Source organism: Larimichthys crocea, chromosome IV (assembly GCF_000972845.2).
Source record: "Larimichthys crocea isolate SSNF chromosome IV, L_crocea_2.0, whole genome shotgun sequence".
NCBI classification, from domain to species: Eukaryota; Metazoa; Chordata; class Actinopteri; family Sciaenidae; genus Larimichthys; species Larimichthys crocea.
The window spans coordinates 6,361,376-6,385,894 of NC_040014.1; the positions used below are offsets into that span (position 1 = coordinate 6,361,376).

Genomic DNA, 24,519 nt, shown 5'->3' on the forward strand with positions numbered 1-24,519 from the left:
AGTCAGTGGATGTCTGTAAATCCAGACTATGCATAGTTAACAATTTACAATTCATATGCAGTTATCATAATATTATAGTTCAAATTTCCCCTTTTCCTATTCTGACAGGCTTTATATTTAATACAATATTTACAGTGTTACAGGTACACTAGTGTGTGGTGCATCAGTCATGTGTATACAACAAATAAATGGAGCCACACTAAATACACAATAATGACAATCATAGGCGTTAACATTTTATTTGGTATGCATGTTTAATGCAAATCGTAATTCACTGCTCCACAACAGTGCCGTTGTTTACACAGCCATTAATAGAACATATAATCTCAACTCTTTTAAGTTTTAAATTGAACTTTTGAAGACAACACAACAGAGACAGTGGTGTTTATTTAACATATAAATGGTAAAAGAAGTGTTTAAATACATTTATTATCATTCTAAACTTTGAAAGGTCCAATTCACTTGTAAATAAAACCAATACACAATATAATCCATTCTAATTATGCAATGATTCTGTTTCAGTTCAAATTATCAAGAACAAATAAACCCTTTCATTGCAGAAAACAAAGCATTTAGTCGAATAATCAGAATTTATAAGGCCACAGGTTAGATAAGTATTTCTAGAACAAATCACAGTAGCAGACAATTCAGCAACACAATGGTTCCCTTAACTGGATGTATTCTCTATTGACCACACCCTTCACTGTAAATAACAACTGTTTATCATTTCAGTCCCATGTTACCGTACAATGTTAGCTTTTACATACAAATATGTACAAATCTGTAGACCAGCCTGCTGGTCTGGAAAGTAAAGGAAAATAGATTGGAGGGTTCCATGTGTGACTATGAAGGCCTGACCTCATGTACATAGATACCGGAGAGAACTGTAAGCATGAAGTGATGAATATGGACTGCCACCGGACCATTTTGTTTTTATGTTTTCATGCGACAAATTCAAAAGCAGCAGAAAAAAATCAGTATTCCCACCACTTCACTTGTACTGGTGCACATTTGATTTGTGCAGTATTCACGCAGTATGGCTGGATGGAGCACAACAAACTTAAAAGGGAGGCTTTCCAGTATCTCATGTACATCCTTTCACATCCGTCGAACGATGCATGTCCCGCATGCATTACAGAGGAACATTCACACATACAGTATCAACACAGACATAACATACACACACGAATCCTGTGGGTGAGCATCTATTGTACATTGTAAGCTGGTACAACAGGGGCTTTGTGCTGCGGCAGCTGTGGGACTGACCTCAGTACAGCGAACACCAGGCCTACACTATCACTGTTACAGTAGCTCTATACACAATTTGACAGGGACAGAATTTACGCATGCGATTCACTGTGATATGGACAACAGGAATTTCTTGTGAATCTACTATGAACTACAGTCCTACAGTATATTGCAGCACCCTCATAAAATTAAAAAAATATATAACGGCCTAAAACTACAAAGTGCAATGAGTTCTGGCTGCAGTGAGTCTTTTTGGTTAATGCTGTGCAGTCAGTGTGATGCCAGAATGTAGGAAGGGCAGCAGCAAGTAGGAGGCCAGTATTCTTCCTGTCACATCCATTAATCTGAGCCTCTCAATCATAGTTAGCTCCAGGAAGTTGATCAACTGACTTAAATAAATATCTTGAAACTATATGGTCCTCCAGAATGGCATAAGCTGTGGTTCCAAAATGAGTTGACAGTTCAAATATTCTAACTTAATGCTACCCTCAACACTTTATGAAATAATAACAATGGATCAGAACACCTAGGTGTTAAATTGGTAATTTGTAGAGAAAAACCCACAGCAAATGATCACCAACTCTGGATTTCCCTCTCAGTTCCACATTGCTTTTTAGCCTCTTTTAGCTCATTGTTTTGATGTTTTTCTATTCAGCCTACAGCAATGTAACATTCAATGTATGTTTAAAAGCTCTCCTGGTCATAAAATACTTGCATTCTGGGTTTGGCTTATCTGTGCGTGCTTGATGTGTTGCTCGGGTTGTGACAAAGATCTTGAAAAAGGACAAAAACTTTATGAGCAAGCAAGTACATCACCATAAAATCTTACAATCTTGATCAGTTTACAGGAGCATTCCAATTCAAAGAGTGAGTTAAGTGCAGAGAATGGAGGGTTACATATGGCCAGCCATATGAACATAGGCTTTGTGCTGAAAGCAGCCTTTGACAGATTCAACAAATTAGGTTTTTAGAACAACGGCAGTGAAATGAAATGTGGAAAAGAATAAGGACATTTAAAAACAGAACATTTCATGTTATTTTAGACCATGCCATCTCCATTTCCCTTTTAGTGGTTACCAACAATCCTCCTCAAAGAGTACACATGTGCAAAATGGTATAATAAGAACTTATATACAGTGATAAAATAACATCAAAATATAAGATAAAAAGCTTCAGTTTCAGGCTGATTTTAACTCAGTCTGTTCTAGAGGACATCAGCCCTCAGAGGAGCGTTCAATGGCCCTAATGCTGCATTCGGTGGGTCCTTGTCAACTTGTAAAGTCAGACATTAACACAATGAAGTCACGTTTACTACATTTGACTTGTGTGGTAAATCCATCAGATGAACTGGACCAGTCAAGACAATGCTGTGAGGTGTAAATAATGTGTTCATGATAGTTATATGGATACACCAGGTACTACTTCCAGAAAACTGAAACGTTCAATTTTACAAGTTGGCGAGGCCCTCCTGAATGCACTGTTATTTCAGTGTTACACTACAATTCCCAAAATGCAATGGTCTTCAGGGTATTGTTCAAGTAATTTTTGCACTTGAGCACTGGATGTGTTTCAGACCGGTCCCTTATTCAGTACTGCACGTAGTAAATCCCTGTACAGCTAATAGGACTAGAGTTGCACGGTATACATGGTACCCCGCAGTGCCAAATCGTAACGGTTCCTATTATACTAGAAATTCTACACGACGGTACTACTGTGGATTACTGTACTTTGTCTGGTATAGTATCATGGTTACTCATTTTGATATCGTGACAACTCTAAATAGGACTGCTGCATGAGCCAGAGATTTATTGAAATTGAGTCACTGATGAGTCAGTGACTTGTCACAGGCAACGCAGGATAATATCAAATCAGCAACATATTTTATTAAATGGTTATAACTGAACTGTACATGTATATAAGTAAAGTAACACTACAGTGTTAAATAAAGTCTGGTGCATTAGTTCACATGTGTAAAGTGCAGCTATTAAGGCTGGATTCAGCATGAGGAAGTCTGGGTTAGGGATAGGGTTAGTGCTAACTGCCACAGTTTTATCAAACTGACTAATTACCACTTCACTTAACTCAGACTTGAGTCACTGTTTTGATGACTTGCATATTAAATGGACTTAGTTAAAGTCCAAGTTAAATACAAATGACTTGAGTCACATCTCTGCCAGCTGCAGTGTTTAACCTGCTGCCACACCTACCACGGAACATTTTCCCAGCAGACATTTGGACACATGTTACTTTACATTAACAATGGCTCTGTTCTATTCAAGTCATGACAGCGTGACAGTGAACGAGCATGAACAAATAGCTGGACCCTGAAACTGAAGCAGGATGCGGCCATCATTACATTACTTATTTCCACCTGTGATTTTCAGACTGTGTCAAAATTTGTTCTGTGAAAATCGATTCTGCTCGATGTTTGTTCACGGTCATCACCTCGAGTCACTGCGGGCAGTCAGCAAAGCTGCATGCTGCTTTTTACATTCAAAGTTTCCACTGTGGACAGCTACTGACTCCAGGAACCCGAACTGAAGCAGAGACTGGTTTGATACACACCCACTGGACACTATTATTGTATTACTGTGAATTCTCAAACTGAATTACAGCCCAGACAAAAGGAAATGACTGCTATCTGTACTGCACACACAGTACATGCATTAACATTAACAGAGTCATGTCTGTTGCTTCTGAGGCTGAATTTCATTTCAGCCTCTTGAGGGAAAAACTTGTAGAACTGTACAGAAAATGATGAATGAACAGAATGATACAGTGAATGTTTTAAAAAGGTTTTGTGGATGTCAAACATAACGTTGTTTAGCAAAATCTGAAGTCTACCCATGGCCTGACACATTAGTGTTTATTTTGCGCTGCATCAGGCAGCTAACAAAGCTAGCCAGCATTGCTCAAATACTGCATGACAGTGTTGAGGGGACAATGTAATGTCCACACAACATCAGTATGAAGAAATGATGCTAATACTCTGGGTGCCACCCCTCAACTTACATGCGTGACAACAAAATGTAACTTCAGATCCTGATGTTGAACTTGGCATTAAATCCAGAGTATTAGTTACGTATCTGCACACGAACATAAAGTCAATTTAGAGCATAGATTACTAATGTGTGCATTAGTATAAAATGTCTAAACACTCACTCACTGTTGAATTAATTGATTCTACTAGGCGGCAGTTTTCCAAACACCAACACACTCCAACACTTCCTGCAGATGTTCCACAATAAAAACTTCCAATGTAAGGGGAGGAACTGTTCTCCCTGCACTGCTGAAGTGTTTTAATGTGGCACAGTGTAGGAGGAGCTGTTAAATCTGCATCAACGGCAAACAACATTAACGCAGCAGGGAGCACATCACAGTGTGTTCAAATGTACTTAGAACATCATCAGTGAAATGAAAAATAAAGGCCTGCCTTATTCTTCATTTCAGGTCAAATAAAAAGGCCCAGTCCACCATTTGAAAACACACGGTTATTGTGTTACACACCCACCACCACCCGATTAAATATACTAGAAAGGCTCGAAATCTATGTCATAGTAGTCTTATTTCAAGCTGTGTGCACTGATGACATGTATGGACATACGTGCACACACACAGTCACAGAGTTGAGGCTGGAGATGTGTTGCTGTCAGTGAGTCTCTATGACCACCGGCTCAAAAATACCAGGCGTTCCTCTGGGAAAACACAGAAAGACACGATCATTTTTATCAAAGATACAAGGCTGGTAAAAAGTTCCAGTAAAGAGGTGTACCTGTTGTAAAACAGTGTACCTGTTAGTGAGCTGTGTCCCGCTGAGGGCCGTCGTTCCGTCTTTGCTGACAAAGAGTCTCAAGTTGCTGTCTGAAGAAAAAAAAACAAGGAATATAGACAAGAAAGTGAGCCACTGTATTCCACAAAACTAAATCCCCAAAACTGAAACTGTGTACCTACCTTCATTGTTGCTGTTGTCAGAAAAGTTCTGACTCTGGACAATCTTCTCCACAATGTCATCCGCATCAATGCGAGTATCATCCACACAGCTGGGCTGCCGCTCCACAGTGTCCTTCTTCCTCCTGTTGTTGGGCAAGGTGAACACCAACAGAGAGAGGATTCATATCTGAAGCACAGCAACATTTCTTTCTTTTTTGTCACTGGTTTTACAATCACTGAAGAGTGATTATGCTTATTGTCTTAGCTAACTACTAACAATAACTGTTTTTTGTGACTGTTCTAGAAGTAAAATTAGGACAAATATATTCTTAAATGTGATACATTGAATATCAACAGTTTGAAGCCACAACTCCTTGACAAAAGCAGATGAAGCAGTGAGGTTATAAAGCTGTTCTGGTTCAGTGTGGAGGTTCTGCCACGAGACCAACAGAGCAAGTCACACACACAAATTCCTGGAAAATTCCTGGCATGTAAGTTTACACATGCCTGAGATTTCTATCAGTACGATGGAGTTCAGACATGCCTCACAGTGAGATCAGCTCATGACAGAGGCACAGGTGTGCGTGTGCGTGTGTATCTACCTAGAGGATCTGTTGGACATGAGGGCTGCTGCAGATGGTGGAGGAGGCCTCTCTGGTTTGGTGGGAGTTGCTTGTCGGTGAGGCTCGGTGGGGGTGGAGGGAGGTGGCTGGGTGGGGGGTGGGCGAGCCCACAGGAGGCACTGCTGCTGGAGGAGGTGTTCCTATGGTGACTGAGGTCAGTCAGGCTGGAGCAGCGAGAGTGAGCTGTGCTATAGCCTAGAGGAGAGGGGAGGAGAGGAGAGGAGAGGAGAGGAGAGAAAGGAAAAATGATCTTCACAATAATAGCTTGTTTTAGAACGTGCACATGTGACATGGAGAGGGAAAGCTCTCTGACCTGAGATCTTGCTGTGCTGGCTGGCATAGCTGGAGCTGCGGAAGTGACCGGTGTGAAAGACCTCATCTGGACTGGACACACTCTCTCCCTCCTCAGGCAGTCCTGCAGATCACACAGCAAACACACACTGACTTCAGAATAACACCACCTGGTAATACTGGGTCCAAAGTGTGAAACTTTGAAAAGCCAAATGAATATGTCTTTTTATAGCAGACAGTATAAACTATAAAAAGAAGACAAACAGACCAAGACTAAAGGTAACTCTGGGTGAGTCTTTTCTCTATGCAGCAACTGATTTATAACTTTCTTAATGAGTAAGGGATGTAGGATTTCAGTCATATTTTCTGTACAATTTATTCTTTTATCACTGCAGCTTCAGCAAATCAACTGTAAACCAAGGCTCACTAGAGTCCTGACTACATTTCCCAGTAGAACTGCCAATTGGAAAACATTAATTGAAACTAAAGCTAATAATAATATAATATAATCATATATATACATAATCAAACAATATTTTATTCCATGAAATACTGGCAAGCATATCTTTAATTTAGAAATATTTGACTTGCACATAATTCTTTTGTGTAATATTTTCTTGTGTTTAGTTTTATTAGACTTGATTAAAGAGTACTAGAATGCAAAATAAATAAAACTAAAACTAAAAACTAAAACATTCTTCTCTCCAGAAACATCCCAATTAATGACCAAGCCATTTTTGGTTTTCATGGGATTTGTTAACAATCCAGAAGACGTCATCAGACATCCTCAACCTTAATAATTTGGATCACATTCACATATGTGTATGTTAGATTTACTCACCAAAAACACCATTAATAAGCTTACATGAAAGGAGAATCCCATTTCTTAGTTTCCATTCTTATCCGTGATAAAAACATTGCCCTCAGCATGTTAATTGCTGACATACAATTAAATCAAATCAAATCAAATTTTATTTGTATAGCCCAAATTCACAAAACACATTTTGCCTCTGAAGAGGGTCTAAGGACATCCTCTGTCCTTAGACCCTCGGTTCAAGTGAGGAAAAACTTGAAAAACCCCACAAAAAACCCTTTTAACAGGGAAAAAAAAGAGAAAGATCTTTTAGATATGTTGGTGCCTGACCATGAAGAGCTTTGTATGTACGGAAAAGAATTCTATTCTATTCTAGATTTAACAGGTAGCCAGTGCAAGGAAGCCAAAATGGGAGAGATGTGATCTCTGATCTTGGTTCCTGTCAGAACACGTGCAGCAGCATTCTGAATTAACTGCAAAGTCTTAAGAGACTTATTAGAGCAGCCTGATAACAAAGAGTTACAATAGTCCAGCCTTGAAGTAACAAATGTGTAGACTAGTTTTTCTGCATCTGCTTGAAACACGATGCGTCTGATTTTGGCGATACGTCTGATTTTGGCGATGTCGAAATTTGTTTTATGTGGACGTTAAAGGACAAATCCTGATCAAAAACAACTCCAAGATTCTTTACAGTGGAGCTGGAGGTCATCAAACTTTTTATATCCTTAAGGCATGCTTGGAGTTTAGTTAACTGATTGGTTTCATCAGGCTTGATCAATAAATATAATTGGGTGTCATTGGCATAACAATGAAAATGAATGGAGTGATTCCTAATAATGTTCCTTAAAGGAAACATATATGAACTGAATAGAAGTGGTCCTAGTATAGAACCTTAGACAGGTTGTAACCAAATCCCCAGTAAAGCATCACAATACATGTGTAACACACAGTGTTCCTGTGCTTGCCTTCAACATGAAGGTCTTCAGATCATCTGGATAAACTCTTAACTTGTTTACAACCTGTCCTGTCTTGACTTTGCTGTTTCCATGTCAGTGTTCTCAGATTCAATACCAGATAGAAAAACTATGAAAATAAGATCCAAGTTGTAAGAACCTGAAATCCTCCGGTTGTAGTCGGTTAGAAAAGACAGGGAACAAGAGAGCAGTTACCTGAGCTGCGTCCTGACAACTGTCTGGGTTTGAAGGCCCGAGGACCCTCCACAATGCCTCCCAGAGTCTGGACTGTGGCATCAGTGCTCTCACCCTTGCAGTCCAGCTGCAGTGTGGGGTCCTCGTCCCCGATGGAGATAGATTTGGCTGTACTAGGAGGCCTGATGGTGAAGACACAGGCACAAAATATAATGAGTATTGTAGGTCAGTCTGGGAAACAAAGGCTTTCATGATGCGAGGTGTGCCTTTCCATGGGGTGACAGTTAAAGAGGAAAGACCCAGAGAGAAAGAGAGGCGTGAGGCAAAGACAAAGACAGGTAGATACTTCCTGTTTACATCTCCCATAGTCCCTATATTAGAGAAACTCAAGAATTTCTACAAGATTATCCCACAAATAATACCAGAGTTAAAATATTCATTGTGATTTTCTTGTATACTGCACTAGCTTAGAAAGGACAAATATCCCAGATAGCAGACCAACACTGAATCAATGTCTCTCTTCCCAACATTGAACAACATTTAAAAAATTGTTATAGAGACAGCTGAAGAGCAGCAGGAATGCAGGGAGAGAGAGATGGGGAACGACATGCAGGAAAGACCCACAGGTCAGATTCGAACCCTGGGCTTCCACAGCAAGGACTGAGCATTCACACATGGGGCGGCTGCTCTACCAACTGAGCTAAACGTTGCCGCGGGACTCACGTTTTAAAGCAGGGATCCCCAGACAGAAGATGCATCTCAATTGTTACCTATTAAAAAAAAATGTTTTATTAAATTTCAGTGCTGATCGGTTCACTCTGTGTGTGTGAGTGTGTGTGTGTGGCCTGCCTTGAGGATAGAATTGTCCTGTCGAGTGTTTTTGGTGTCATAACCCTCCAGGATGCAGCAGCGAACAGTGGAGCCTGAACCAGCAAACTCTGCAATGTTGAGATCAGCAAAACCTAGCTAAAGACAGACAGACAGACAGACAGACAGACAGACAGACAGACAGACAGGAGAAAACAAAATGTTTAAGGTGAGAGTGGAGGTCAAGTCTGGTCCACTTCTTTCTTTGGTTCCCTTCATAGATCTGACTCAGCAGGAATGCTTCTTGCTCCTATCAGATGTTTTGTTTGTCTGTCCATCACATCTGTAACTGACAGTCAGTGCTGTCATGTGAGGAAGTGAATGAAGTGAGTTCACATAAAAGTCAACAACCTCCTTTAACCTCTTCATTCATGAGTTCCTGCTCAGTCGCAGTTTGTGCTGATGGTGTGTGTGTGTGTGTGTGTGTGTGTGTGTGTGTAAATGTTACTTATATTATGTGCAAATGAATCCTCATGTGTTTCCATTACAGCAAATAAAAATACAATTCAACTCACAAGAATGCTTTGCTAGGAAGATTCTGATTCTTTTCTGTAAAGATGACACTGAAACTTTTTTTGGTTTTTTTTTTACTTGATTTCTGTTGGTCTATCCAACACTATGGCCCTCAGAAAAATATTCTTCATATCCAGAGGATGATTTTTTGTGTTTTTAATGACTCCTTGACCTCTCATGCCAAAATATTAAAACATGTGTTGGGTACTGCACACATTGTTGGATTCTAGACATTTCGCAAACTTTCCTCTAGTGCCATTCTCAGGACTAAATGTAAACTATAAACACTAAACACTAAACACTATATTATAATCTGAAAAATATCATAATCTTTCCAAGAAGTTCACTGAACACAATTATGCTCACAATTAATTGTAATGACCACATGGCTTGTGACTAAAGGCACATTTTTAAGCAATTTAGAGTATTTTTCTTGGTTTGGCTGCCAAAAAAAACAACAACTTCAAGATCCACTTACTAATAGATTGCTACATTTGTTGATATTGAGCACAATCTCAGCACCAATAATCTGTGAACAGTTAGTATTAGTATTATAGTTCTATTTTCTTTAAAGCCAGTAGCCTACACAACAAATTTGTGCAGTGTCAGGATTTCTTGGACAAAAAAAAAAAAGATTTTCGAAGAAGTTTAACCATGTGTAACCATTACGGAAATGCCAAAAACCAGTGTGATAGTCGAGACCACCTGAACCCAAACCGTCATAACCACTATCAAAACCAATCACTATCTTAGGTAGCTAATCTGTGGCTGTCTGACAGCCACACCATCTTCATCATTCACTTCGTTGGAGTGCTTGTGAAGGGGGTCAGGGACGGGTGTGTCTAAAATAAAACCCAGAGTCCTCTTCAAAAAGTGGTCTTGAGACCAAGACCGATACTATAACATTGCCAAAAACTGCAGTTTCTCAAATGACCACTTGAGGCTGGCTCCAGAAGTGAGTCAGTCTCCATAACTCCCCATGTTAAAATGTCCAACTTCACAGCAGAAATAAACATGTTTACAGCCTGGTACAAAAAACTGTTTTGGTCTCTGTAGCTAATTTCCCCGTTCATGACAACTGTACTGAGGGTGAATTTATATACAACTCACCTGTTCACATTATATTAAGGCTTAAAGTTATGCAGGATTAACAGCCTGGGACGCTTTGATTGACCTACACTTCACCTCAAGATGGCAGCGACCAGAGGACACAGAGTTTCACAAGAGTTCTTCAGAAATCTGTGTGTGTGTCATGGATACTAGGTCCATGTTTTACACAGAGCGCACAAGGTTTCAATACAAAGAGATGTGGGCAGTGATTGGGTGAGGCTCTAAAAAAGCAAAAAACCTTTAGCTTCTGATATTTACACTGGTTAACTAAATAACTCTTAATTACACATTTAAACATGAATTTTAACAATCATTACTGACTACCTGACTGACTGACTGACTGTCACTCCCATGACAAACAGTACCTCACCTCTTCTGTGGCAAACATGACTCAGCACAAAGCGATCCTAATGATCAACCTGGAATGATGAAATGATCCCTTTGATCAGGGTGTGACAGGACAATATTCCAAACCTTATGTAGCTTCAGACACACACACACACACACACACACACACACACACACACACACACACACACACACACACACACACACACACACAAACACTCAAAGTATGACCTGTTACTGGCCACTTCACACTGTCATTATCCTATGACTGTGCCCTGTCACATGCCTCTGTAACAAAGCCCTGTGATGTTGACATGGTTGTTTTTACCATCACTGACACTGTAAAAGTGCCTTTTATAAAGCAACTTTATGAGTTCACAGGTTCAGTAGGTGAGCTGAACTGGGTTCAGCTGGACTACAGATGAGTTTTGATATCTTAATCTGGTCACTAATCAGAAAACAAACTTACCTTTGAGAAAGCCTTCCCTCCTTTGAGCTCCTGCAAAAAGATAGAGAGCAAAACATTGAAGACACCGTCTCTACAGTCCTTAAACACATCACATCAATATTAAAACCCAGAGTTCAACTATGAGACAGGTGCCATGGGAAAAAACGAATATACTGTGTATTACATTCATCATGCAGAGGGGTCATTCCTGCATGAAGTCGTGTTGGGGGAGGAATGGCAATGACTTTAAACTCATAACCCAGAGAAGGAAGGAGAGGTGGGTGCTGGGAATTGTAGTTTACCTTGCGTACAGACACCCTGCAGATGCAGGGGTCCAACACTCCGGTGATAGGATTGGCGCTCATTTTACACACAAAAGAGAACTTCTTCCTCCATCGAACACAATTCTGCTGCACCTCCTCCCTGCACACACACACACACACACACACACACACACACACACACACACGCACACACACACACACAGAACAGGTTAGACTGTGTGGGAAACAAATATTTAACAAAGCATACAGTTTAGAGCAAAACTATATGTACAGTAAATAGGTTTAAACAAATTGCTAGCTACGGCTAGGGGTCGCTAAAGCTTCATGGGGAGGTCACAGGTAAAAGAAAAAGTTTTTTTTTTTAAATATACAGAAGGTTTATATCTCAACATTGAATGGAAAAAAAAAATCCATGAGACCACTGTGAAGACCTGAACACAAGCAGTCTCTGCTAAACTGCCTTGTCCTGTATTAGAAAAGTACACAGTTCGAGCTAATACATATAAAGAGCTAACAGAGCAGTGGGAAAGTTTGTGTTTTTTGAAGCGTGGTTGTGTGACCACAGTCGGTGTATTACCTACAGTAGACAGCATTCAGGGTGAGTTTGTAGAAGCAGGCTGGGATCTCAGGATCTTTATTTACTAGAAGGATATGCAAGATTATTCCAATGTGAGCAGGTAGGCTGAACACATGAGGTTAAAGGCTGTGTCATTATTGTTCTCAATGAGAGACAAACACTTTTTAACAGATCCGATATAGGCCGTGTTAAGCATGTGTTGGCGAGCTGTGTTACTTTCATTTCACTGCAGGGTCACCAACCCTCTTGTGGTCCTGTTTAACAGCACTGCTGAGGGGACAAAGTGCCATCGTCAATTTAAAAAAGTGTTCAGCTACCAGAACGTCTGTGACTTGTAACTGAATGTTTGTGGACTGGAGTAATAAAGTCCATGAGGCCGTGCTGCAGTTTGATGGTCCAGATGATCTCATCTGGGTCTGTTGAGGGGTTTTCCACTTTCAGAGATTGAAAACAGATTCTGTGTTTATCTGCATGCAGTTCAATGCAGGACGTTCTTACTCTCCAGTGTAGTGGAGATGCAATCATTTTAAAATCCTGTCCAAGTGGTGTCAAAAGCCAGACAAGTCAGACACCGAGCTGGACAAACTGTATCAATATATATAGTATATATCGTTGATATCTATGCTGCAGGGGGGGTTATTACAGACTGGGCATGAGGGGCTGTTAAATGATATGATACTGTGTAGAGAAGCAGTAGATGCTGCACTGCTTGTTGCACTAAATTTATTCAGGAGTTCTCATTCTGATACAGCCTGAAAACCTCCACCATCTAGACTAAATCTCTAGATTGACCCATTTAACCCAGTGAACTCCTCAACTATCTATAAACAACTATAGATAGATAATCAACTATTCTATAAACATCCTTAAAGGTGCAGTGTGTTACATTTGGGGCCTTTATTTTCAGAATAAGGCAGACATGGGATATAATATTCATAACTATGTTTTCATGCATGTATAATCACCTGAAATAAAAATCTTTTTGTTTTTGTCACTTAAAAATTCTCCCTTTATATCTACAGTGGGAGCGGGTCTTCTTTCATAGAGGCCGCCATGTTGAAACACTGTGTTTCTATGGCAGCTAAACACTGACTCTTTTAAGTGTTGTTTCTCCTTTACACTAAGAAGCTGAGGGTGATGTGAGGAGATTGCAATGGAGAGATTACACCACTAGATGCAACAATGTAAATTCTACACACTGGACCTTTAATGACAAACATACTGGTTGAATTAAAGTTAATTTGTTTAATCTTGAATAATTGCATTCATTGAATAATAACTGAATAAAAGCAGCACAGCAGAAGTTCTTACTTTCATCAGAGGAAATGTTACAGCTTGTTACACAATACAGGGGATTAGTAACACACAGACAAGCCCTCCTCAGATATTACTACCTTCATCACTCTGTTTAACTGATGGTTTTCTTGTCATTCAGAGATAATTAACCTTTACATAAAATAACTTTACTTGTTTTGCCCCAAGGGCCTTAACTGAAAAATGGTCAATTCATAAACAAACATTCAGAATATTAATCAGATGAAATGAATAAACATAGGATGATGTGGCACAACAGGGTGACTTCAGAGTCTTTTCTGACCAGGTAGGTGTCCGCCACTGATTGGCAACCTTACACACACACTGGAGTGGTATGAGGTGATAAAATAAAGGTAACGTCTGTTTTTCATTGAACTGCCTGTTTTATTTAACCTTTGCTGTCCTCACTCATATCTGCCAAGAGGCGAATCCAAGCTGTAGATTGTGGTCCTGCTTGACACCCACTACAAATAATACTGACATTATTATCCTCATTATTAACACAATTAATCATATTTCTATTAGAATTATAGCTGTTGTTGTGCATCTTTGTCCCTCTAAACTCAGCCAGTTGCAGTAAATGGCCACGTATCATGATCTGGGTTCTGTTTGAGGTTTCTATCTCTGTGTGCTTGTTTAAGCTGAGTGTTACTGCTTTACATAAAAGTTCTGAAGTTCTTTCAACCACTGTGATTTTACTTTGACGTGTTAACTATGGAATCACATTCTGTATGAGGTGTATGTCTAAAGCAGGCACTGCTAAAGATGTCTCCTTAAGTCTTCTGCAATGAGCTAAACTTAGAAAATGACATATATCTTACATGGAAGATTTATGCAAGCAACTATATGTAAAAGCAATGTCTGTCACTTTCAATAGTGTTTCAGCCTAACAGTGAATGCTGACAGTGATTCAGATCTACCACTCGTTCCTTCATCAGCACAATCACTAAGAATTCCTTGTACCAGCCACTGAACATCAAAGGGTTCCATGAATGTGGAGCAGGGTGGAGCCAGGAAAGAAAAAGGCCATGCGTGCTCTTCATATCTTCATTTGTGGAATTTGGGAGGCAACGCAGTGAAATTAGGTCTTGTGGGATTTACCCAGTGTGTCCCTTCTTCATTCTCTAAAAAGGCTTTAGATAAAGAGCAACAGTAAGTAAGAAACACAAGATAACACAGCAGTGCTATCAGGAAACTAATCACAAATGAAAAATCAAGATTTACTAACATCTCACTTTACTCTCACAGCACACAGGCCATCAGTGCTTGTCCCGACTTAGCTGGAAAACTTTGATAACATCTGTCCCTGCCCAGCTCATGTCAGAGGCGATATTACATAACAATCATCCAGATTGCTAAATGATCAGCGCTTAAGTTACACAACACACACATGCAGACTCAGCAGCATATTGATGGTGGAGCTACAGCAACAATCTAAAGCTTGAAACTTTAAATCAGTAACATGCTAACACTCTGTAAGCCCCTACTGACCCTTGATCCCAAGCCCTGCCCCCTTTCACTCTGGGCTCCAATGTCCCGACTTTGACTTCCTGGAAAAGAAAAGTTTGTATCTGTAGTCCTGTGAAATATCTATGGTTCAGTCATAGTTCTCTCATAAAAGGTTCCTCACTGTGTGAAATGACCTGAAAGTATTAAAGTAGCCGCCATGATATGAGCAGTTCGAATTCTCTGACTGTTAAGGAAAGGATCTTCAATGCTTCCTTTATTATCTCCTTTAGCATAGGATACACCGATCCATCCTTTAGGAAAGGAAAGGAGGTAATGCCGTCCCACAATTCCTTGCTGCAGCGACCAAAAGAAAATAGACAGACCGTTCAGTCATTCACAATCAGACATCAAAAATAAAACATCGGCATCATTTATTTAAACAGTGAGATGCAGCCTGTAGCAGAGAGCGTGTGAATTTGAACATACGTGTTAATGTAAAAACTTAACTTAAACAGTGTTTTCTGTTGTTGACTGTGGCGCTGCATTCACACACACAGTAAAAATGTCAGTCCTGGACTCAAGGAGGACTCAGATGCAGAGATTTCACCAACTGGGTGGAACTTTATTTGGAATACTCCAACACTGAGTGACTCAAAGAATAGACTATGAAAATTACACTAGAGTCGAAAATAAAGATACTATTCAAGAATATACTCTACAAAACAAAACCACTCCGAAGAGGGAAAAACATAAAAGCAAAGAGGAAAAAGTCAACAGAAAATCACTCCACAAAGGGAGGACAAAAGCTAAATCCACTATAAAACTGAACAGAAAACAAAAACCATATACTATGAAATTTACAAAAAAAAAAAAAATCACTCACGTGGAGGCAAAAACAACAAGCACACGTTACGTGGGGAAGCAAGGAAGATCATGGACTGTGGGAACAACCGGCTGGGGTGAACGAAATGAACGAAACACTCTGGCACACGACAAAGTGAGACGCAGACAAGATATACTCAGGGTAATGGGGAACAGGTGGAAACAATCAGGGCGGGGAAGACCGGTGACACATGAGGAAGGGCAAGTGACCGCATGACAAAAAACAGTTTGGAACTGTAACATCCAGCGTCCTGCAGATCATCATGAAGTCACTGTTTTTATATGAGTGGACAGAAGGGTATAGGAGGACCGTAGCAGCGTAACAAACACTTCATCTGACTTCTGTGACAGGTGGACAATGTTTACACATTTATTTATTATTTGACATTTAATATTTACACATTTATTTATTATTTGAATTCTGATGTTGATAATGAAGTCAGATTTTTCACCGGGTTGTCCACGTTTATATTTCCTGCATCCATCTTCTGGACTTTGTAGTTTTACCACAGATCACGTCAATAACATTTGTTGTCACATGATGATGTAGTTATAGTGTAAGAGCAGTCGGATTCTCTGAACACCACGGTCGTCTTCTCCTTACTCCTTTTGAACTCTTGTTCACATCCTTCCTTGACCGTGACTTCAAGGAAAAGTGGTTAGGAAAGGACTTTTTTTTTTTGACTATTCGTCCGCACCCCTCATCTGGCTTTTTAGCAGCTAAATGCTGGTACCAGGATTGATGAGGGTCAGGTTTGTAGGCCAAAAAGCCAAAACAAAGAGCTAAAGGAGGCTGAAACATTCATCAGGTGATAATTGTCTATGTTTGTCATAATGACGGATCTTATCATAAATCTTGTTAGAAAATGTGTGCTCCATTCAGGCAAAATGTTAATCGTGGGACACTTGTGTTTTGGCAGCACCCCAGCACACAATCACTGTAGTTTCATGTGTAAAACTGAAGAAAATAGACTACAGAGAAATATAAAGAAGAAAGTATGCCTCATAGTCGTCACCTCAGCTGAGCTGCTCATATGTAAAGACAGATCTGCTGCATGCTGGGGCATGTTAGGACTGATTCAAAGCCCTTTATTTTTTTCATCTCTTTTCATAGTCCCTCCTCTTTCTCTATAATTCTGTTTAGCATTCATCATTGATGTAAAAGACTTTATATATCAGTTAACAGAACTTTTACTTCTTCATCTTTTCGTTTTTACACAAACAATCACAAGAGCTTAAGTCAATATCTTGACATGGCATTCTTTTCACAACATTGGCTTTAACATTTCATTTATCACCACTTATCTGAAGGGTGACCTGAAGTTTAAAGCTCTTTTAAAACAACAAGCCTGGAGGCTGCCAGCTGCCTGGGAGAGGCAGAAAATGGCCAGACAGGTTCTGCCACTTCTTTTCTTACAGCCCGACCTGCCTGCCTTCACAAACACACCATTGTACAGCAGTTGATACAAGACACGCTTTCTCCCACAGTGAAACTATGCTTAACATGGATAGTTGGTCACAGCTTCCAAGAGACTGTTCCTAAGAATCACAGTCTGACTCAGATCTGACCATTCTCCTGTGACGGCCTTTTTCTTTGGCACTAACCGCACAACTTAACTTGTTCAGTATTCCTACACAGGAGCCTGAATGTGCTGCACACTGTATTACATCACAGATCAACTGTTTGAGTCAGAAAGTTGAATATTTCTAAAGAAATGCTTGGGTTTTTCCAGGCTGTGCCGCTGTGAATCTGACGCTTGATTTTTTTAGGGTGGGCCAGTTTAATGTGGCTGACACAGTGCACAGCTCTGCTGTGTTGGGATCCCTGTTTGCTTCTTCAAAATGGGCACGCGCTGACCCTCCTCTACTGTATGTAACACACTAAGTACAGGTAAGTACCTTATACAACCCCAGTTCAAACAAAGAGCTAAAGGAGGCTGAAACATTCAGTGAAACCATAGTTGGGTGATAATTGATGTTTGTCACAATAAGGGACAGATTTATATACTGTGAAGTCATTTTGTCCAAAATACCCAAACTAACTAAAGTACAGTACTTCAGTGAATGTATTTAGTTACTTTCCACTGATGCAGAGTATATAGTACTCAATAATATGGAACACATAGGTCTACTGTGTAAGATTACATACATATAACGTATAAGATATAATCATTATCATGTTTCTGTTACCTTAGCAGAGTGGTTTTCAATCGGTGGGACGGGCCCCCATGAAGAGGCGTACAGCCACTGTACCAAACCCTGGCTCACTGGACCACACTGGACAGACGATCAATCCACAGAGCTGGGACAGGTGTCATGACCGTATAACAATGCATAATCACAACTATGGAAGCAGAAGCAGTTCCTTGCTCTGCTCTGTGAAGAATACATGACTGTTCTATTTTTGACAGATGCCACTCCAAGCAGCACACAGCACATCGAGCTGGGAGGCAAATGACAGCATGAAAAATCCAATCTATTGTCAAAACAAAACACCCTGTGCTGACTTTTGATTGTAAAAGCAGACAAAATGGAAACAACTTAACTAAGTAGCCTATACCACAGAAAAATGATCAAATCTGAGCAAAAATTGTGGTGGGCAAAACACTTCTGAAGCACTGCCATGACAACAGAGCTTACAGTGACACTGTTTAACGTATTAAGCCATACGCACAGAATGAACAGATGGACACAGGAGGAGTTACATTATGTCAGAGAATCTTAGAATCTACTGTTAGTGATGAGAATTCAAGTTGCCGTGAAGGAGCAAAATAAAACTTTTTACAGCAACCAGTCAAGCCTGCAGTATTTGACACATTTGGGTGGAGTGCTACTTTAACAGGTTATGCATGATAGTAAAGTTGACACAACCTGATTGACACAAAGTCATGATAACATTGTAGTGATGCAGGATTTTTTTAAGCATCTCAAAACATTTCCAGTTCTGAAAACAGAAAAGAGGAACTGGAAAAGCAATCCAAAGATAGAGGACTGGAACTCCCATCCTTTATCTCCTTTAAAATGCACCAGTGTGTAAAATTTAGTGGCAGTGTAGCAGCACAGTTTTACAGCATGTCATTTACAACATCTATGGAATAATCAAGATAATTAACCACATTTAATCCAATATGTCAAACATGCTTTGTTCAGTTCCTTTTTCCACATGGCTGTGATTGATTTTTAGAGAACATGTCCGTGCTTAAGTATAATCTGACATTTCTTGTTGTAACCTTATACAATAGCATTTTTAGAACATTTATAGCCTGCTCACCTAAAGGTTTAAACGTACCTGACACTAAATAATGAAAGCATAAACAGGATTACTTCTAGTTATAGCAGGCAGGAGACTGAGCAGACTCACTGGTGAGAAACCAGCACATCAGACTGGTTACACTTCCCGTTTCTACAGCAACGCTGAACTAGAAACAGCTTCTGAGCTGCTCCATTCAAAGCCAAATCAAACCACTGCGTCCAGCACAGTTAACTATACCGGTGGTTTTCAAACTGAGGTATAGGTATTGTGCAGAAGTGTCACCATGCTACAGCAAGAACTAAATTAGATTAATCTGTGAGGATAACCACCGCAGTCAATGTGCCAAAACCGATCCAGACACCTGCTGGAGACAGATCCAGCAAGTGCATAAAAACATCAAAACTTGAAGTAGGGAAACAGTCTTTGTTGACCAGGCCAGGCTAGCTGCTTCACTTTGCTTTCAATCTTTTCAAAGTAATTATCAAGCCAAGGTATTGTTTATTAACTTAAGTCATCAGTATTTCCATTAACCTGTTTGGAGGATACTCTTCTTTACAGCAGCACAGTGAAAGCTGCACTTTCTTCAGCGTGTCACTGTGTGTCGTCTCGTTGGTTAAATGGTGGCCCCTTGCAGTGCATTAAATAAAATTAAAATATATTAAATATGCAGTCAAGTGTAAGATATAAATCCACGGGCAAAGATAAGATAAAGAAGGCCGACTCACTTTCATTCTGGCCATGCAGACACTGTGCTAAATGTAGGTCGTATCAGTGAAGCTGCACACATCGTGTTTCTTGTCGAGCTCGGTACCTTTGCATGCTTGCAGAAAAGAAGAACTTTGTAGATTTATACAAGAGATTCTGTGAACAATTCTATTCATATTTTTAGTAATTTGTACAGCCGGAGGTTTTATTGACCCTCTCAGCTATTGTTTGTCTGTTGTGTAACAGTGCCTGATGCCGTGGGCCACGCCTGTGTTCTACTGAATTAAGTACAGGAGAGGAATCTGTTCAAGTGTCGCTGTTCTCACTGCATCTCAGACAGAGAGTGTCAGGACTTTTAGAATACCAGCTCCTGTACATAGTTTTAAGTACATTAAAGAAAGAGTGGGTGGTTCTGATCAAATTATATATATTTTTAACACCTACAGCTGTAGATTTGTCTGTAAAAATAAACTGTTTAGATGCTGGAAGAAGGTGTCTAACAGTATCTTAGCTCCAGCTCCTCAAACAAGACTTTTGACTATTTGATCAACTCAATCATTTTTATATATCACACTCAGACTGTTTGCGCATATCTTAATATCTGACATCCTTTCAACAAACAAACACTACCAACTGGGCCACATCTGGATGGGTATGACGTAGCAGTCCAAACAGGGCTATGAAGAGTGTATGCTGCATCTGTAGATGTTTCCTCCAGCTGATCACCTTAAATCAGAGTTCTCTACTAAAGAGGTGTACTCAATACAGGGCAGATTTCCACCATCCGAAGCACTTAGTGCAATGCCACCATAACTGCCAAAAGGAAAGTCTTGAATAAAGTTTTGGGATAGTAGGTGTTTTTGTACAAACTTATGGATCTGTGTATGACAGTTATTCATAATGAAGTTTGAGGGTTTTATGGTACAAGTTTCCCAGGAGAAAACACAAAACAGGATGGCCTTGAAAGACAAGAGAACCCACTGTTGGCTGGTCTGCATAGAGCTGATTAGATCTGCCCCAAGTAAATAAATTTAAATCCAACAAGTAATTGCTGTCATGTTCAAGTTGTAACATTTACAACAAACCAAATTCATCAAAATCTGTTCAAAAAAAGTGAGTCAGTCAATTTTGTAAAGTGTGCATCTCTCAATACACAAATATTTGTTTAATAGCGGATCTTGTTCACTATGACCACAATAGACACATAGCAACAACATACACCAGCAGCCAATGAGGTATCTTTTCTTTGGCTCTCACAGTCAAATAAAACATCTTGAATTGTGCCTGACCTTAGTGAATCACAACATATCAGGCACAGAATAAGTCTGCAGAAGCTCCGGTTCAATATAAGGGTGTCAGTTTATGAACCACAATTAAGGCCAGAATGTAACCTGAAACAGAGCAGGCTTACACCTGGCGATGTTAATAACTGGACACAGGTCATGAAAAATATGAGGAAGTTAAACACCTGGTGTTCACAGTTATTTGTATGCAGGCAAATGCACTGATACAGAGTCATATCTGCTAGTTGCCTGTTCATCTTAGCACTGACATGCCTACTTTCAGACATTTGGACCATAACAGTGTTTTTGCACTGTACTGCAATTTACATAAAGTTCACGTTACTGCTAACCATATTTGCCAGATACCCACTGGATTCCATTCTCTCCACTCCACTGTGAATGGACTTGCACTGACTTGAAACCGGCTTGATTTAGGTCATATGTTATAACTGCTTTAAAGAAATAGCTCATTGCACTTTTTCATGTTCTTTTCAATGGTGAGATCAGTGTGTGCCATGTGACGATTAGCCTAGCTTAACATAAAGACTGGAACACCATCCCAGTGGCGTTGGTTTAGTACCGCTGATCTTGTATTCAGGACATGTGCTCACTGATCTTATATGGCAATCCACCCTATAGCCATAACGCCTCCTAAAGTCAAAATCTTTTTACATTTCTGTTTTATATGGAATAAAAGAAATAGCATGTAATGTCTTTACTTGCTGATGGGAGGTGAATATTTTAGTGTTAGACAAAGTTGGGCTGGCTCCAGCTCCACGCAGACATGACACTGACTGACTGACTTGATTTTTAGTTTCAGATGAAGTTGAGTTGAGCTGAGTTATTACTGAGCTGTGAATTGCATACCGGTCTATCTCTGCGAGCTGATTTCTTAAATGTAGAGGAATTAATGAAAACCAGGAGAGGACAAACAGGCCCATGTTTAAAAGAATCAGAAACATTCTGGTATGTTCTAAATGGGTTAAAACATGCAAATACTTTGGTGTGGTCTTTGAAGGATCGTCTGTTATTCTTTGAACCTGCAGACCTGTCATAGCACTCCCCCTCAACTTATTGAGCCAAGTGTCTTACTGGAGTCATGCCAGTGAGGTTTATATATTGATGGCTGGTGGTAGGGAAGGGAAGAATGTGTTTTATTAAAGCAAAACTGTGGAGCTACCATAACATAACACATTTTAAATCCTGTTGATGCTACACTGACTTGTAAATCAGGTGAACGGCGAATGGTGTTTCTGTCATTCGTTCATCTGTACTCACACTATGTAACTTTGGGCTCCAGGTCGGGAGAAGTACGTAACGCTTCATGGCTCTAAGTCACACACCACCAACTATTTGACTGATTCTGGTGAAACTGGATCATATTTTATGGAGAAAATGTTTTCTGGTTTTCCCTCTGATGTCCTCTGGCTGCTCCACCTCAACTCTCTGTGATTTACAGAGTTTCCTAATGGACAGTGAAGTAAACTGCTGACAACTGTAGCTGCTGTTAGCTAATGTTAGCTCAGTTTGTTAGCAGGGCTAAGCTCTAAGAGAGCTCAGCGCACCGGGGAGTGTTAGTGTTTAAAAGCAGAGAGTAACCATACAAGAAGCCGCCGGACAAGAGTAAATGTGGGACTGATTTTAGTGGTTGGTGAGAGCTTGGTGAAATAAAACACTGAAAGACAGACGCCGAGCTGGGCCTACTGCTGTTGGACTAGTCAGTAATATTAGCTGCTGCTGGGTCTGCTGTTGGTGACCTGGTTGATGTTTGGCTGTTAACAAAGTTGTTGACTCGTTTTTGATTGTAAGTAATGTAATCAGAACAAATACTCGAGTACAGCTGAACATATTTACCACAGTGGGATTACACTCAGACACTGGAGACAACAAATCATAAAAATACCAATTTCTACATAATGTTGTTTTAAACTGCTAACTGAAATACAGTGTCAGTTCATCCAAGCCACAAACACACATAATCTATGGAGATAGTACTAGTGAACTGACTCGGACCCAGTGAAGGTCGGACATTAAGAGACATCAGTTTGAATGCAAACAAGAGAGTGGATGACTTTTCTGCTCTCTCAACAATGCCACCCAGGAGCCATTGAGCAAACCCATTCACCTCAACATGCTCTCACAGAGAGACTGAAAAACCAGCAGCAGAAGTCTGTGTCAATGCTGGGCAGCTCCCCAGTGTGAACGTACTCCAGGGTGGAGCTGAGAAACATCATGAAGGCAACTTTCCCAGGAGACATAAGGGTGAAACAACACATAATGTACTAAAGGTTGAACTGCAAGACATGCAGTTTCATACCAGTCTGTCTCCCTTATCAGAGGTGGAAAACTACCAACAAACAGACGTCAAGTATCCACTCCTTTGTAGCAGAGTGTGTCTACATAGTCCAGCCTGGCTGTTTGTAGAAAACAGAAAAGTGTCAACAGCTGGAATGGAAAGGAATGACATTTAACATCCATGGAGGCAGTCAGTGAGTTTTTACTGGAAGCAGATCAACCACAGGTTTAGATTCCATGCAATAAGAGGTTTTAGTGGGTTACAACAAGGAAGTGACATGTTGTTCTAAATACCTGGATGACGAGATGGCAAAGTCCCCACCATCAATGAGCCGGATCTTACAGAAAAGCACTCCATTGACAAAAGGCACCGCTGTGAGCTCCTCCAATGTGAAATGCACTTGAAACTTGAACTTCTTCTTTTTCATCAAGAAAGACATTGTTCCCAGCTGCTGGAGTGTGCTCATGGTATGATGAACACCAATGAATGGATTCAATAAATATACAGCAGACTGTGTTTGGCTTTAAAGTGGTGGCTGGGAATACTTCTTTAGTTCAAGGTTGATCATTTTCTGAAGAACTGTTTTGACCTGGACATGAGACACAAAATGCAACATTAAAAATCATTTGCAAAACAACTGTGTGAAGGTTTGTGCAGCAGTGACAGCTGTGCAAATCTGCTTTAATTCTTCTATCCCACACTGCAGCTGAAGACAACACCTCCTACATACTGACACCGTTTAGACCCAATGAATTCGGTGTTTTCTTAAAGTTTAAGACACGATTCAGACTGAAAGTCCGCGTTTGTTCGCCTTTTCTCTAACATTTCACAGACTCACCCAGCGCAGACAGCTGCCACGCAAACACCGAAACTGCTCGCGACTCGCTCGCGAGCTCGTAAACTTGTAAACTTCTCACCGTTCCGTCGGCCCGGTGCTCCTCATACTCGGTGAAAGAGTACAGCTGTGTACCGCTGCACACGTTTTGGAGTGTGGCTTCTTCTTTGGCACTTTTCTCAGCTTCACTGCATCCTCACCAACTTTTCCCTCTCAGGCAGAGAGTTCAACAGTCAGTCAGTCAGTCAGTCAGTCAGAGCGGCTCCGTGAACGTCTCAGAGCTCACGGGGCCAGTTAGGGA

The 24,519-nt window shown here is 40.3% G+C and overlaps 1 protein-coding gene across 1 annotated transcript; it reads right to left on the minus strand.

Moving 5' to 3' along the window:
• Positions 1-223: 223 nt before the first annotated feature.
• Positions 224-24,519, minus strand: LOC104926573 (protein FAM102A-like). The gene is made up of 13 exons (XM_027278674.1): positions 24,301-24,519; positions 23,677-23,972; positions 11,643-11,763; positions 11,362-11,391; positions 8,904-9,020; positions 8,778-8,824; positions 8,076-8,236; positions 6,115-6,216; positions 5,865-5,996; positions 5,781-5,832; positions 5,200-5,321; positions 5,040-5,109; positions 224-4,943 (listed from the first exon to the last, which is right to left on the minus strand). The coding sequence occupies exons 2-13, from the start codon at positions 23,847-23,849 to the stop codon at positions 4,898-4,900; spliced, it is 1,173 nt and encodes a 390-aa protein (XP_027134475.1). The 5' UTR covers positions 23,850-23,972; positions 24,301-24,519; the 3' UTR covers positions 224-4,897.